This window comes from Copadichromis virginalis, linkage group LG15, assembly GCF_057382275.1.
Source record: "Copadichromis virginalis isolate Kocher_CV1m ecotype Utaka linkage group LG15, C_Virginalis_male_GT1.1, whole genome shotgun sequence".
Lineage (NCBI taxonomy): Eukaryota > Metazoa > Chordata > Actinopteri > Cichliformes > Cichlidae > Copadichromis > Copadichromis virginalis.
This window is the reverse complement of record NC_140632.1, coordinates 38,728,099-38,742,493: the sequence shown is the minus strand read 5'-3', so window position 1 is coordinate 38,742,493 and position 14,395 is coordinate 38,728,099. Positions and strand designations below refer to the sequence as shown.

At 38.8% G+C, this 14,395-nt stretch overlaps 1 protein-coding gene across 1 annotated transcript; it reads right to left on the bottom strand.

The window, feature by feature from the left end:
* Positions 1 to 578: 578 nt before the first annotated feature.
* On the bottom strand, positions 579 to 2,582 carry fam43a (family with sequence similarity 43 member A). Its single transcript, XM_085433293.1, has 2 exons — positions 2,505 to 2,582; positions 579 to 2,387 (listed from the first exon to the last, which is right to left on the bottom strand). Coding segments are annotated over exons 1-2 (1,071 nt in total). The 5' UTR covers positions 2,506 to 2,582; the 3' UTR covers positions 579 to 1,317.
* Positions 2,583 to 14,395: the final 11,813 nt, after the last annotated feature.

The window sequence follows — 14,395 nt, the reverse complement described above, 5'->3', positions numbered from 1 at the left end:
CCGGGTGACTCAAACGCATGAGTCTATATACCCGTCACATATTGCAGCATATAAATCTGTAATGCTCTGAATTCTATCTGTTGTCGCTCAATAAAGGCAAACTGATGTAAAAGTAAATACCAGCTAGAATATGCTGCTGAAGAACTTCTGGTGCTACTTCTGCCATGTGATGTTCTCACAGCTTGTGCTACCGGTGACGTCTGTATGTGTGGCCTGCCTTCCCTGAGGCCAGCTACAATGAATGGGCCTTCAGTACCTTAACTAAATAACTTCAACAGCCTGAAAGCAATTTGGGAAAAAAGAAAAAAAAAAAAAAAAAAGGTGGTGGTGGTCGGGGATAAAGATCAATTCAAGGCTATTAAATGAAATACCCATTTACAGTCACACCAATAGCTTGGTGGTAACAGATAATATTGATGTGAAGTTTAGGGTTGTGCTTTTTAAGCCTCCATGTGACTTTTATTCAGCAGTGCAAATCTGACCTCATTTTGAGCCTCCCAAGGTAAACCCGCTCATATCAGACAGTGCTGAAAGAAAAGATGTCCTACTTGTATTTCAGCATTAATTCACATAAAACATTCATTTAATTCCTTTTTTATTGCTAATTCTTTGAATTTCACATAACAAACCACATATATATTTATATTTTAAAAAATAACATATTTATACTTAAAACATCTTACTTTACATCTTAATACATAAAAGGTATTTTTTTCTTTTGCACAGCAAAGATAAGACACTTATGTTTCAGACAACATACCAGCAAACGTATGTACATGGTAGTCAAAATAATACTTCAATGAAGTCGCAACAGTGCAGAAATAAAAAGGTGACGAGCAGGCGCCCTGATGGGGATTGTAAAGGAAGCCTGATGGAAAACAAATCTGCTTTTGTAAATGCTTTTTAAGGAATGTTTGGGAGCTTCTGGATCTTGATGATTGGAGCATGTTACAGAAGAAACATGACATTTTCAAGTGAGGAAAAAAAACGTCAAGTAAACAAGCTCGATGCTACAGCAAATCCTCTTAAACAAAAGAGATGGAATTAGTGCCGTGCGCCCTGAGGCGCGCTGGGAATTTGCCATTAAAGTTGTCTCTCAAATGGGTATGCCTTTTTTTTTTCTTTGTTTACACAATCTTTTAACTTAGTTCAGTAGCCTAACTGTCTGTCTGTTTAGCCCCCAAATTACGTTTATGTCTTCTCAATTATTAGTCTCAGTGGCACATGTCAAACAAGCACTTTGTAACTGTTTCTCAAGGAGACATCGTGGCTCAACAGAACGGTGCGCTACAGGTGCCCAGAAATGCGCAAAGTTTTTTAGGCAGTTTCTTGCACCTTTACCTCATCAAAGCCATTGATTAGTGGTGGCGGCTCCTGGTTGCTTTCTATAGAGGATTCGCTCCCTGTGCTCTCACCAGAGAGGAGTCTGGTGACTCTGAGGTCAGCTTTCAGCGTCTGCACGTCGTTTCCTATGCTCATCTCTCCCAAGTCATTAATAATTTGAGTCAACTCTTGTTTGCCATTGGCAACACAATCATTGTCCGTGTCCAGAATGTCCTCACACTCAAAGTGCATTGCTTTCTCCTCCTCTTCCTCCCCCACCAAGTCCTCCGTGATAGAGCCCAATTTTGGTGCACTCCGGCTGCGCTCCACCGGGGGTTTGTAGTAGCACTGTCCGTTCAGCAGCTTCCTGAGAGGCACCAAGGGGATGGTTTGTTCCCCTATGAGCTGCTGCTGCTGGTGCCTGGCATCGTCCCTCCGCTTTAGTCTTTTAAACTCAGCCAGGGCTGTTGCCGAGGTCTGGTACAGCAGCAGCGCCATGGCTTTTGCCTTCTCCGGCTTGGACACCAGCACTGCGTGGCAGCGCAGCATTACGGCCTTGTGCTTCATCTCGTGCCTGTAAATCCAAGCGAAAATCTTGGGTAGCCGCGGGTCCGCGACGCAGTAGGTTATCCGGTGCAGCAAGTACAAGTGTCCCGGTCTCCTGGCCTTGTCATCCACATGCACCATGCGGATGCCCTGGGAGCTGATGGTCAGCCTCATCTTAGTGCCGTTCTTGCCCATCTCGCTTTTGCCCCAGATCTTGCTCACCGCTACGTCCGTGCAGCCGTCTCCTTTGGACTGGATCGTGGTAGCGTTCCCCAGGTAAAGCACCGTGTACGTGGGATCTTCGCTGGTGATCTTCAGCTTTTTCCTCTTTGACTTGAACATGCTGCCCACCCTGTTGAGTGCGCTCTCGGGGCAGGACTTGGCGAAGGAGGTGAGCGCCGAGTAGTTGAGACTCACCGCATAGCCCTTCTGCTTGGACTGCTTGTCTTCCTCAATCAGGTCGAACTTATTCTTCTTCCAAGGCAGCATCTTACTGCTGTTTCCAGTCAACAGCAGCACTGAGAGAGAAAGGAGAACAACTTTTTTTTAATTACTACTAAATCCTAGAAGCGTTCTACTGCCTGTCAGCTCATGTGTGAGCTACTCTACGTGAACTAAACGCAAAGACACCGTACTTCATCTGTCCATCCTCTGAAGTGCTCCTGTCCATCGCAGCATTCCCGTTTTATGTCATTGTAGTGCTGAGTACAATCTGCTGTGACAGCACGAGATTCACCGTTTATATGCAAGGACAAACCATTTCAGCATGACTGTAGGGGGGACTGAACCAAGTGAAAAGATACAGTTCCTGTTAGTGTAAACTGTTCTTCTTTTCTCGTGGTTTCTTGGTTTCTTGTGCTAAAACACGAATGATTATAAATAAGCGCAAACATCTATAGATATCTAAGTTATACTCAACAATTATGCAACATTTAATAACAGAGCTCTATAAAACTCGGTTTAAGAGTCGTCTGTTAGTATAAACTACAGCTTCATTTTTGCATTAAAGAAGAGTGAAAAGCATTCCTGGAAACTATATTCCTGGAGGAATATATGAATGTAAAGTGAAGATATAAATACATTGTTCTGTTATAAAATGTCAACTGAATGGAAAGAAACAAATCCGCATATTATTTATTGTCCCGTGACTTGTTTTTTTTTTTTCTTTCTGGAATTTCTTAAGTTTAAAAAACCTGTTCCTCAACTTTTGAATTTGTTTGCAATGTATGTTTAAATTGATGGATTAACCCATAATTAAGAGTCTCATAGAGGACAGCGGCGTTTAGGATTTGTCAGGTCCAGGTTAGTTTGAGTCACATCAAGTCTCTTTAAAACGTCTGTTACATGCTGCCCCCTTTTGGCTCTGTTCGGAAGTGCGATTTGTTTTTTGGTGTATGGAAGGAGATTTATGTTTTACTTTTATTCATGTATTTTGCTATTTTGTAAAACATAGCACAAATACACACTGACGTTTTTGCTCTTCTTCTTCTTTCATCTGCTCACCTCAGTCAATGGCATGATACAAAGTGATGGCGAAACCTAAAAGACGGTGTCATGTCTGCTCCCTGAAGCAATCTCATAACAGTTTCAATCTATTTCAAGCCAGTTAGCACATTTCTGTTATGAAGTGCAATCATTTTTTGGCAGTAAACTTAAATCCTTTTATTATGAATATCACATTCTCAGATTTTCAAGAGAGACCAGACCAATAGGACAGCAGAAATCACAAAAATATATAAATAACAGTTTTATAAAGATTAAAACAGTAAAAAAAAAAAAAAAGACTGGAATGATTATGATGTATAACACAGAATATGTACAATAACAGAGTTATAAACACACCTAGAACACACGTGATACTTTTATTTCATCTATAACCTCTGTGCAAATTTTGTTGACTGCAAAGTGTTTATGAATATGTTTTTAAAAGCTGGTTATCTGACTGTCAGTTAATAGCAATTAAAAAGAAAGCTGATTTTTATTTAAAAAAACCCTGAAAACATCACACATGTACAAACAACACACAATTATTGTAGATTCTTCAAAGCCTCCTTATATTCATCACTTGGGTAGGTGGTGTTATACATGCCCTCACAGCACCGGCACATCAGTCCTCCTGTTTTCAGGGTTTTCACCTTCATTAAGCTGCTCTCTTACTACAGAAGGCCTACCGCATGCATGGGGGGGAGAGGGGGGGAGAGAGGGGGGGGATACCGTGGGCCAGGGCTGTGGCATCTAATGTCTGGTTGTCAGTGTCCTTTGGAAAAGCAAGTGATTGTCCTCAAATCAGATGTCCCAGCAGATTGATCTAGTTTGCCATGCTGGCAAAAGACCAATACACCAAGACAAACAGCCATTTATGCTTTTTACACAGACAGCCCATTTTTTTTTCTATTTAACTAGAAGAATTGTTGTACCACACATTAAAGTTTCAAATCAGTGAAAAAGCAATCGTGCCAAAGAAATGTCATGTGTTTGTTTAAGATGACTGCAATTATGGTATTAACAGAAAACACACATCTCTGTCTCTTTTCTTTTCTGTTTAGTGTTCCACTTACCTTCTAAACTCACCAAGTACTTGCACAATCCTGAGGTTTTTAGAAAAGAACATCTCAGATTAAATAAGGAGGAGATACAGACGTTAAAACTAACCTTTATTACTATGATACAAAACAATATTAATGAAGTTGTTAAAAGTGGTACTTCTTACACACACACACACACACACACACACACACACACACACACACACACACACACACACACACACACACACACACAGCTCATTACAAGTGTTTAAAAGTTTGAGTTGTCTGAAAAACTAAAGAAAGAAAAACACAAAAATGTTACAATACAAAAGTTGGAACTTTATTAACACACAGAAATACAAACTGATGGGTTGATAAATATCAAGAAGACAGTACATTTCACATAAAGACTGTGCATCATTTTAAGATGAAAAAATGCAATATGGGGTCAGCCAGAGGATTAATAATCAAAACTAAGGGATTCTGATATTAATACTGCACCGCCTCCAATCTCACTATAAGTTACATCTGTTGAACTGACTTCTTGCTAGCATTTCCAAGGAAGTCAAGATGAAAAAAATAAAACCTAAAAACAGAGGGTCCAATACATTTAACAGGAATTTGTCAAAAAGAACAACAAAAGTACTGACGGTTAATTTTTTATTTTTGACCCTGTAACTCAGTTATTAGTTTGAAAATAAACGTTTGTATGTCTTCAAAAAATACTGTAAAGCTGTTGACTCTTAGGGAGTCAGGAGCTACATGACAGATGTTATTTTGAATGACTTGGATATTTGCTGTTTACCAACCGTAAGTCTGCACAACAGAAATATTGTTCTGAAACACATTAAAATACACAAGTGAAAGATGATATCTGTAATTAGAGCTGCCACGATTAGTCGAAGACTCACGATTTTTTATTTTATTTTTTTTAAACTTTATTTATCACATTTTAAACATACAGTCAAGTAAAACAGGGATCACATAAAAGATGACATTGTGGTAGTACAATGAGGAACAGAAAGAGTGACAAGGACAGTGAGACAAAAGTGAGACAAAAAATAAAATAAATTAAGGGGAACATAAATAAACAAAAGTTTGCAAGAGCCAAAATCAAGTTAGCAGTTTCAATCGGATATAGATGTTAACAGTCTTGAGAGCCTTAGTGTTTTTTGATGAGGAGATTGTCCTTATATATTGTGCAAGTTCCATTTTTAATCCAAGAAGTTCAGGCTTTCTGCCGAGGACTTTGCTTTTGTGTATATGAAATTTTGCCAAAAATAAAACCAAATTTATAAAGAAGAAAGCATCATTGTCCTTGTCTTTAAAATTATAATAGCCAAAGATAACATCCTTATAGTATAGTTGAAGATTAGGGAGAACAAAGTCAGTAATAAACTTGTGGAAATCCTTCCAGAATTTACACGTAAATTTACATGACCAAAACAGATGAGAAACTGTTTCAGGTTGCTCTTGACAGAAGGTACAATGTACATTTATTTCAGCCATAAATTTGGACAAATATTGTTTGGTAGGGTAAAACTTATGAATCGACTTAAAGGAAATCTCTTTAATTTTGTTTGTTAAGAAAAACCTTTGTGGTCAAGTCCAAACTTTTTTCCATTCAATATCTGTTACAAAATTGGCCCAATAAAATATGGCTGATGGAACAGAGACCATTGCATCCTGAAAGAGAGATCTTATTTTGGTATTTATAGACTTATGAGAGGAAAAGCAAACATTGCCAAGAGAAGAATGTAACACATCCGGGGGAGTGACCTGTAGTGGAGCACTGTGGGAGCATCTGTGTAACATGGACAGACCAGATGGGATGGCATCGAACACTATTGAGAATTCTTTAGGCGTTATCGGTACATTGTATCTCCTGAGGAACTCAGAGTCATTATAAAAGAGTCCATCTTCTCTATATAACTGACTAACCAAGATTATTCCATTATTAAACCAGTTATTTAAAAAAAAGAGTTTTATTTTTATAAATAATATTGCAGTTATTCCAAATAAAACAGTTTTGTGGAGAGAAATTGTGTTTGTAAATCAGCGCCCATGCCAAAAGAATTTGTTGATGAAAGTGAGAAAGTTTCAGTGGTATTTTTGGAATACTGTAATTGCAGAGCAGTAGGAAGTTAAGGCCGTCTAAATGAGAGAACACATGATGTGAGATAAAGTTCCAGATAGAAGTGGGATTTCTTAAATACTTTTTAATCCAGTTTATTTTAAAGGTGTTGTTAAGAGCACCGAAATCAATAAAATTTATACCTCCTTTATCATATGAATTTAAAGCTACTGATTTACGCAAGTAGTGAGTTTTATTTTTCCATAAAAAATTGTATAATAATTTGTTAATTGACTTACAGGTTGTATTATCAACATGTAGTGACTGGGCAGCATAGGTTAGACGGGAGATACCTTCAGCCTTCGATAGCAGAACTCTACCCTTCAATGACAGGTCTCGCTGTAGCCAATGATTAAAGATTTTTTGGGATTTATCTATAATAGGAATGAAGTTTGTGGAGCATCTGGATTGCTCATTTTTTATTATTTGAATTCCAAGGTATCTTACAGAGTTTCTTACAGGTATTCCATGAATTGAAGTTGCTAAACAACTTTTAACTGGTAAAAGTTCACATTTATGCAGGTTGAGTGAAAGTCCGGAGGCTTTAGAGAATGGCTGTATATTGTTAATGGCCACTGAAACTTGCGAGGCGTCTCTGAGGAAGAGAGCTGTATCGTCTGCCAGCTGACTTATGAGTATTTCTCTGTTAGCAATGACCAGGCCTTTTAAAGAACTGAGTTTAATGTGCGAATTAAGGAGTTGCACAGAAAGAAGGAATAAATATACGGATAGGGGGCAACCCTGCCTCACTCCACGCTTTAGAGAGAATCTTGGGGAAATACCAGTGGCAAGCTTTATGGAGCTGTTACTATTGGAATACAGTGTCCGAACGGCATTACAGAAGGACTGACCAAACCCAAATTTATTTAAAGCAGTAAAAAGAAACTCATGCTCTAAGGAGTCGAACGCCTTGTAGAAATCTAAAAAAAAAAGAATAAGACTATCATCCTGTACAAGTTCTGGGTAATCTATTATGTCTAAAATTAATCTTATGTTGTTTGAGATATGACGATTCTGCATGAAACCAGACTGACTCTCATCAATAACTTGATCTAATACAGGTTTCATTCTATTAGCCAGAATTTGTGCCAATATCTTATAATCATTATTCAGTAATGAGATTGGTCGCCAATTGTCTAAGAGCAAAGGATCCTTTCCTGGTTTTGGAATGAGGGTGATCAAACCTTGACCAACGATGACCAACAGCCTTCGGTGGAGGCACAGTCATCAGCCATGGTTGGAGATATTTCAATGGAGATGGAGCGACGTTCGCTTTGCTATGCCCGGAATCTTGACAGATACAAGGAACATGGCATGCCATGGTTGGTCGATGTACTGAAAAGGCTTCCAAAACAGATCGATCCTGAAACTCAGAAGAAAATTCTCGTTCTGGTGAGTTCAGTTGGCCTCCTGATGAACCGGGATTTCGTATCTTTTGAGAAAATCAAGGATCTGCTACTCGAGCTAAAGGTCAGTCAAGCGGACCTTCAGAAATGTAAGATTCTGTCTACATCTCCATGTCAGCGTACGTTTGGATTCACCCTGTACAAACTGTACTACGACATCCCATATCGTATGGTGATCCAGCCAGTGCATCCAAAGAAGAAGCCTCCAACACTGCAACTGGAGCTTGATCACGTGGAACTTCCCGTCCTGCTGGAGGATGAAGAGCCTCAGGTTGTGAGCACAAGCGCAGTGTTCATCCCTGCCAATGTCAGCAGGCGTTGGTCAGACATAGAGATAGGCTTTGTGAACACGGACCCTTCAGTCAGGGTAAAGAATGCATATGCACAGTATGTGCGGGATTGCAAGGCTGCAGGCTTGTCTGCCCGGTCTTACCAGGCATTTGTCAAGAAAAGACTGCACTCGGTGTCAAAGTTGGACAAATAAAGAATTGGTGTTACAGAATTCACCAATCCAGTGCTTTTTCAAGTTATGATGTGATGAAAAACTTATTGTCTTTTTTTTTTTTAAACTAAGTTTTGATTTTTTTCCCATGTTACACGAGTGTGATGCCATGTTACGGTTGTAAACATGTTTCCAAAATTGTTAATTTTACCTTGTTTGCTTTGAAAACTTAATTCTTGTAATCAAACAATAAATGTTCGCTTTGTAAATATATCTGATAATTCTGTTTTTGACATCATGTTCTGTTAAAAAAAATCATTGTTGAGATGAAAATAATATATGTTATTTTTGTAAACATTTGTGAGAGAAAACGGAAAAAAAAAAAGTTAAATTTTCCAAAATCCTACCCCCCCCCCCCCCCCTCCAAAAAAAAAAACCAAAAAAAAAAAAAAAAATACCCTCACATGGACTCTGCCTTGACGTGGCGTGAGGGCTTATGTGTCCCTGGGGAACACAACCAAAGAGTCCGGAAGGGCTAGGGAAAACAAGGGGTTAGGGTAAATCAAATTTGGGAGCACGGACCCCGAAGGTCAGGGTTAGGGGTTAGGTTAGGGTTATGGGGGAAAAGCCAGGAGAGGATGGGACAAAAGTGGAATAACTGAAAAAGTAAGAGGTGTAGAGGGACAGCAGAACCAGGCCTTTGGAGCACTGCATCATCTCCTGGTCCACACATGCCTTCAGGATGCACTGTACAAGGGGAGAGCAACGAGTCGTCTGTTGCCACAAACAGTCCAATCGCCTTCTGCGTCTGTCATTGTCTTTCGTTTGTTTTTTAAATACACAGCAAGTGTCACTCTCTCTCTCTCTGTCTGTCACAAACACAGACACACACACAGACAGACAGACACTGTGAGGTCTGCAGTGCAAAATTTGAATTTTAGTGCTTGGTGATTTCTCTCTCTCTCTCTGTCTGTCTCTCTGTCACACACACACACACACACACACACTTAACTTATTTCTGCACAAACTCGCCTCACCTGGGAGACATGAAAAATATTATCCATCTTCACCTTAATAGGCAGAACCAGCTGAATGGTAACAGGATTTAACTTTGCTTCCGCTGGGAAAGGACCAATAAATCGAGAATATAAACCCTTCATGCTCCTTTCAAGCTCCCCTACCCTGATACTATGTACATTTAAGATAAAGCTTTTTTTGTTTTCAGTATATGTAAAAGTATGGCTTTGTTATTCTATGTAATAATTTCTGAAAAACCTTTGGACTTTATAAAATAAATACCTATTTTTTATAATTTCAAGTAACATACTAACAGCTTCACTGTTCACCTTTCGCTCTTATAATCTAGCCAACCTTTATGTACTTGAGTAAGAAAACGGTATCTCACTGTACGGTAACTGATCAGCCAGTATGGTTTTAGGAAATTTTGAATTAGGCAGAATGACATTTTCATTATTGTTTTTATTTTTTATTTATTTATTTATGTATTCATCTTTGCTTTACCACCCTTCTGAAATCTCAGCTGAAAACCATATTCTCCATGGTAATCTGTTGTTACTGGGACAGTGGAGGCTTGGGATGTAATGCCATCTTTGTACAAACTGTCATTTGGTATCTCTCCCATAATTGCTGGTCATTGATGAGCAACACATCGATGCAGCTATCTGTCCTCCATATGTACAATTATAGAAACATACAGACACACAGACACCTTTTAAGCCCTTGTCCTCTGATCAGGTGTCCATGTAGCATTTACCTGGACCACTGTCACCAAACCACCTGTTTCATAATACATATAATGTTTAATCTGCACTGGTCACTCCACGTTATTGTCATTGATATTTATATTTAAAAGTGCAATACTGTAATTTTCTGCTGCTCATTCCTGTGCAATATCCCATCTGCCCTCCCGTCATATTTCTTTTCAAGATTTTCTTATTTAATCACTAGTGTACATATATTTATATTTATAGATAAATATATATTTAGTCATCTTTTCTCTTTTACCATGTCTCTCTAATATTTTGCTCCTTACTATTTTTATTTTTTCTTATTATTTTATTTTCTTATATTTTCTCCTACTGTATCATGCTGCTGAGTGACTGCTGCTCGTCAAACACATTTCATTGCAATGTTGACCCTGTGCTTACTTGCATATGACAAATAAAACTGAAAACTGAAAACATGTAAGCTAATGGTCCCAACGTGCTTAAAATACATTTTTTAATTATCTGTGTAATTTCTGTTCATATTTAAATTAAGAGGGGGTGGCAGTAAAAACTCTGTAACAGAAATGTCATCAAGTACACTTTCAAACGATTGCGCTGTACGGACTCGCGTACTTGACTACTGAGAAATGACTTTCACGTCAGACTTAGCGGCTCTTATTTATCCAAAGTGCGACACCTGAGCGCAGACCCGGGCTGTTAAACAAATATGAGCAAATGCAGATGTCAGACAGACTGTCTAAAGAATTTTAAAAAGTCAGACAACCTTCAGGGCAATAACTAGAAGAATAAAGTTTGCAATAAAAGTTTGAACAATATTTTGCTATGTGCTATTTGCTATGCTCATCTAACCTGTGCTGCAGGTCAACCAGTTCTATCTTATCAGATTCACTGAGGGTGTCTATTGGTTTGGAAGTAAGGCATATGATCTTTTGTATCACTTGCGTCTCATCAGATCTTCTTTTTTTTGCTAAATCACTGCTATATTTTCTAAAGAATTTTCCAATTTCATATTTCAAAAGTTCCCAGTTACTACAAAATGTATTATTTGTGAGAGCTTTACTCCAATAAAGTTTAATGAATCTCTGAACTTCACAAATCACTTCTTTATGCTCAAGAATGGTACTATTTAACTTCCAGTAAGAGGTTTTAGTGATTAGGGAGGATGACAACGGGATCGATAAGCTAACCATTTTGTGGTCTGAGAGTGGTGTAGGATAAATATCCGTTTTAACTTTTTCTAAATCTTATAAGATAAGCCAAAAATCGATACGTGAGTGTCTGGTTTGAGTCTTATTACACCATGTATAAGCTATCTGAGACGAATGAGAATCCCTCCAAGAATCGACTAAGTTGAATCTTTGTGCAAACAGTCTTATGAATGAGTTAGAGTCTAAACTTCTAGAAGGCCATCTGTCCAAATAGCTGTTAAACACTGTATTAAAGGCTCCACCAAAAATAATAAAAGAATTGGGATATTTCGATAACCAGCGCAGTAGGCGCTCCTCCAACCTATCAAAATATAGTTTATTCTCCCTCTGACAGTTAAAACCATACACACTGACTAAAATATAGATAGAGTGTGCAGCCTCAACTATTAGAAAAATGTAATGACCATCTTTATCTATGTCAGAATTCAAGATTTTACCATTAAATCTTCCTTTAAGTATGCAGACACCAGCAGCATGCTCTGTACCATGGGACATCCACAGATCATCTCCCCATTGCGATCTCCAAAATGTTTTTTCTTGTTCTGTTGAGTGAGACTCTTGTATAAAACAGAAATCTGAATTGAACTGCTTGCAAAACAAAAAAATAGCCTTACGTTTAACATTGTTTCTTAAACCTCTTGCATTTAAAGAAATAACAGACAGAGACATAATGATAGTAACAAAAATTAAAAGTGACAAATAAGAAAAAGCTTAGACCAAGTAAATGAAGAACAGTTGAATTGGGAACCTGGTCACTTAAGAGAGTCCTATATAAGATGAGAACTGCAACCCCTGAGTAAGGAAATTGTGAACTTGAATAATAATAGGAATACAATAGCCTAAAACAATAAAACCAATGTGGTAAAAATAAATAAATAAATAAATAAATAAATAAAATAAATAAACGCTTCACATATGAGCATTGAAAGGGAGCTTAATAGAAATTTTCTTGCTCCATTTAAATAACTAATTATTCAAAAAAAGAATAAAAATTAAAAAAAAAAAAAAAAAGAAGCTTATCCAGCTTGCTCATAACATTTTCAGTAAAAATATTGCAGCCAAACTGAAGACCAATAAACTTATAACAAATAAACTGCATCAGTTTAACTCTGATCGTTTTATGAGTCCAACAACAAAAACAAACAAACAAAAAAAGAACGGCAGTGAAACCAAGTTAATCTTAAAATACTTCAGTTTTCACCTCAAAATACCTTGGATCAAATTATAGGGCTGGAAAAATCTCTTTTCCCTCCACGAACGCACGACCTCCTACGAAGAACGCCAGCTTGTTTTCTTTGCGCGCAGCTTCCACAGACGGCCAGAGTCTGTTTCTTCGGGCGCGGTCGTCAGGGGACAGATCCTCAGCCAGCTTTAGGTTGTTACGTTTCAGGTAGGTGGACTTCTTAGCAGCGCGCCAGACAGCATCGCGGTAGATCCTGGATGTAAACTGAATGATGATTCCCCTGGGTTGGTTGTTGTTGGACCTCTTGGGACCGATGCGGTGGACGGTGTCGACGACGTCGGGGAATTTATCTTGCATCTCCGGTATGACTGATCTACAGACTTTGATTACCTCCTGCCGCACGTCCTGCTTGTCCCTCTCGGTCAGACCGTAGAGCTTCAGATTCCAACGCCGTGAATAGCTCTCCAGGTGAGAGATGCGCTTTTCCTGTGCTTCAGCGATTGCTTTATATTTTTCGAGCTGTGCCTCAACACTGACAACTCTGCTCTTCATATCATTTAACTCAGCACAGACAGCATCAAATGACTCCTTAACAGCTGTGATATGTTCAGTGTTCTCTTGGACAGCTTTTTTCATCTCGGAGATGGCTATGGAGTTGTCACTCACCATTTTTTCAAGTGTCTGAACTCGAGTTAATCAACATGGTAAGTGATGAGAGCTGGGAGAGAACCGTAGATGTCTCCGTATCCGCAACTTTTCTTAGCTTACCAGCGGGAGAGGCACGTGGAGTGATAGGGAGAGGGGGAAACTCTTCTTCCATCCGTGAATACTGAAGCGGTTCGGAAACTGCCTCCAAATAGTCGTGCATGGAGTCGATGAGAGTATTTTTAGTGTCGGCGGGCATCTCAGTAGCGAGAGAAGACTGAGCAGCTTGGCTAACATTAGCAAGCTTGCTAACGGAGCCACTGTTAGCATGCAACTTCTTAGAATCGGTCTTTCTCTTCTCGGGTTTGCTCATTTTGGTTCACAAATAGATACCAAAATGAGACGTAAAAGATGACTATTGCGTAGGCGTAAATAAAGTCTCTGTTCACTGTGTGTAATATATATTTTAAAAAAGGCCAGGTTCGCAGAGCTCAGCGATACGTGACTGCTCAGAGCGCCATCTTGGGCTCCCCCCCCCCGAAGAGTCACGATTGCGTTGACTATCAAAAGTCGACGCGTCGTTTGAAGCTTTGTAAGATCCCAAAAGACGCAGGAATAAGTAGCAGGATTTAAGAGTGTAATAACGGACTGAAACAGAAGATGGCAGCACTGCATGTACAAGGATGCCAGCTGCCGTTAAACCCCGAAGAAGAAGAAGTAGCTGTGTCCCAGAATTCATAGCGCAGCCCAGCTCAGTTTCCAACAATGGCGGCAGCTAGTTAGTTTTAATATTACTCTTATTATTCTTTATAGGTCACAAAATAAACGTTTCACATATTTTCAGGCGAGACTGTAACTGTGTAAACCTCAAATATCTGCTCAGTTTATCAAGACACCACATATTTTCAAAAGCGCTCCGACGTTTTCAGAGACGTCTGTTACCCACTAGCTCGATAGCGAGCCGGGGGCAAGGCTCACTAGAGCTGTGAGAACACCGGACTCCTGGCAAATCGTTTTCAAACCCACCGCAGTCTTTCGCTACTCAGGTTAAACATATATAGGTCACTTAGATAACTTAAAAATGTTATCGTTTGGCTTTTTTTTAGTATTTTATTTGTTCCTGAGTAAATCGGTTTGGCTGAGATTAAAGTTATAGTTTCTGTAAGCAAAGCAAAACTGTTTGTGTGAAAAACTGTAAAATATAATTTCAGTGTTCTGTAAAATATAATTTC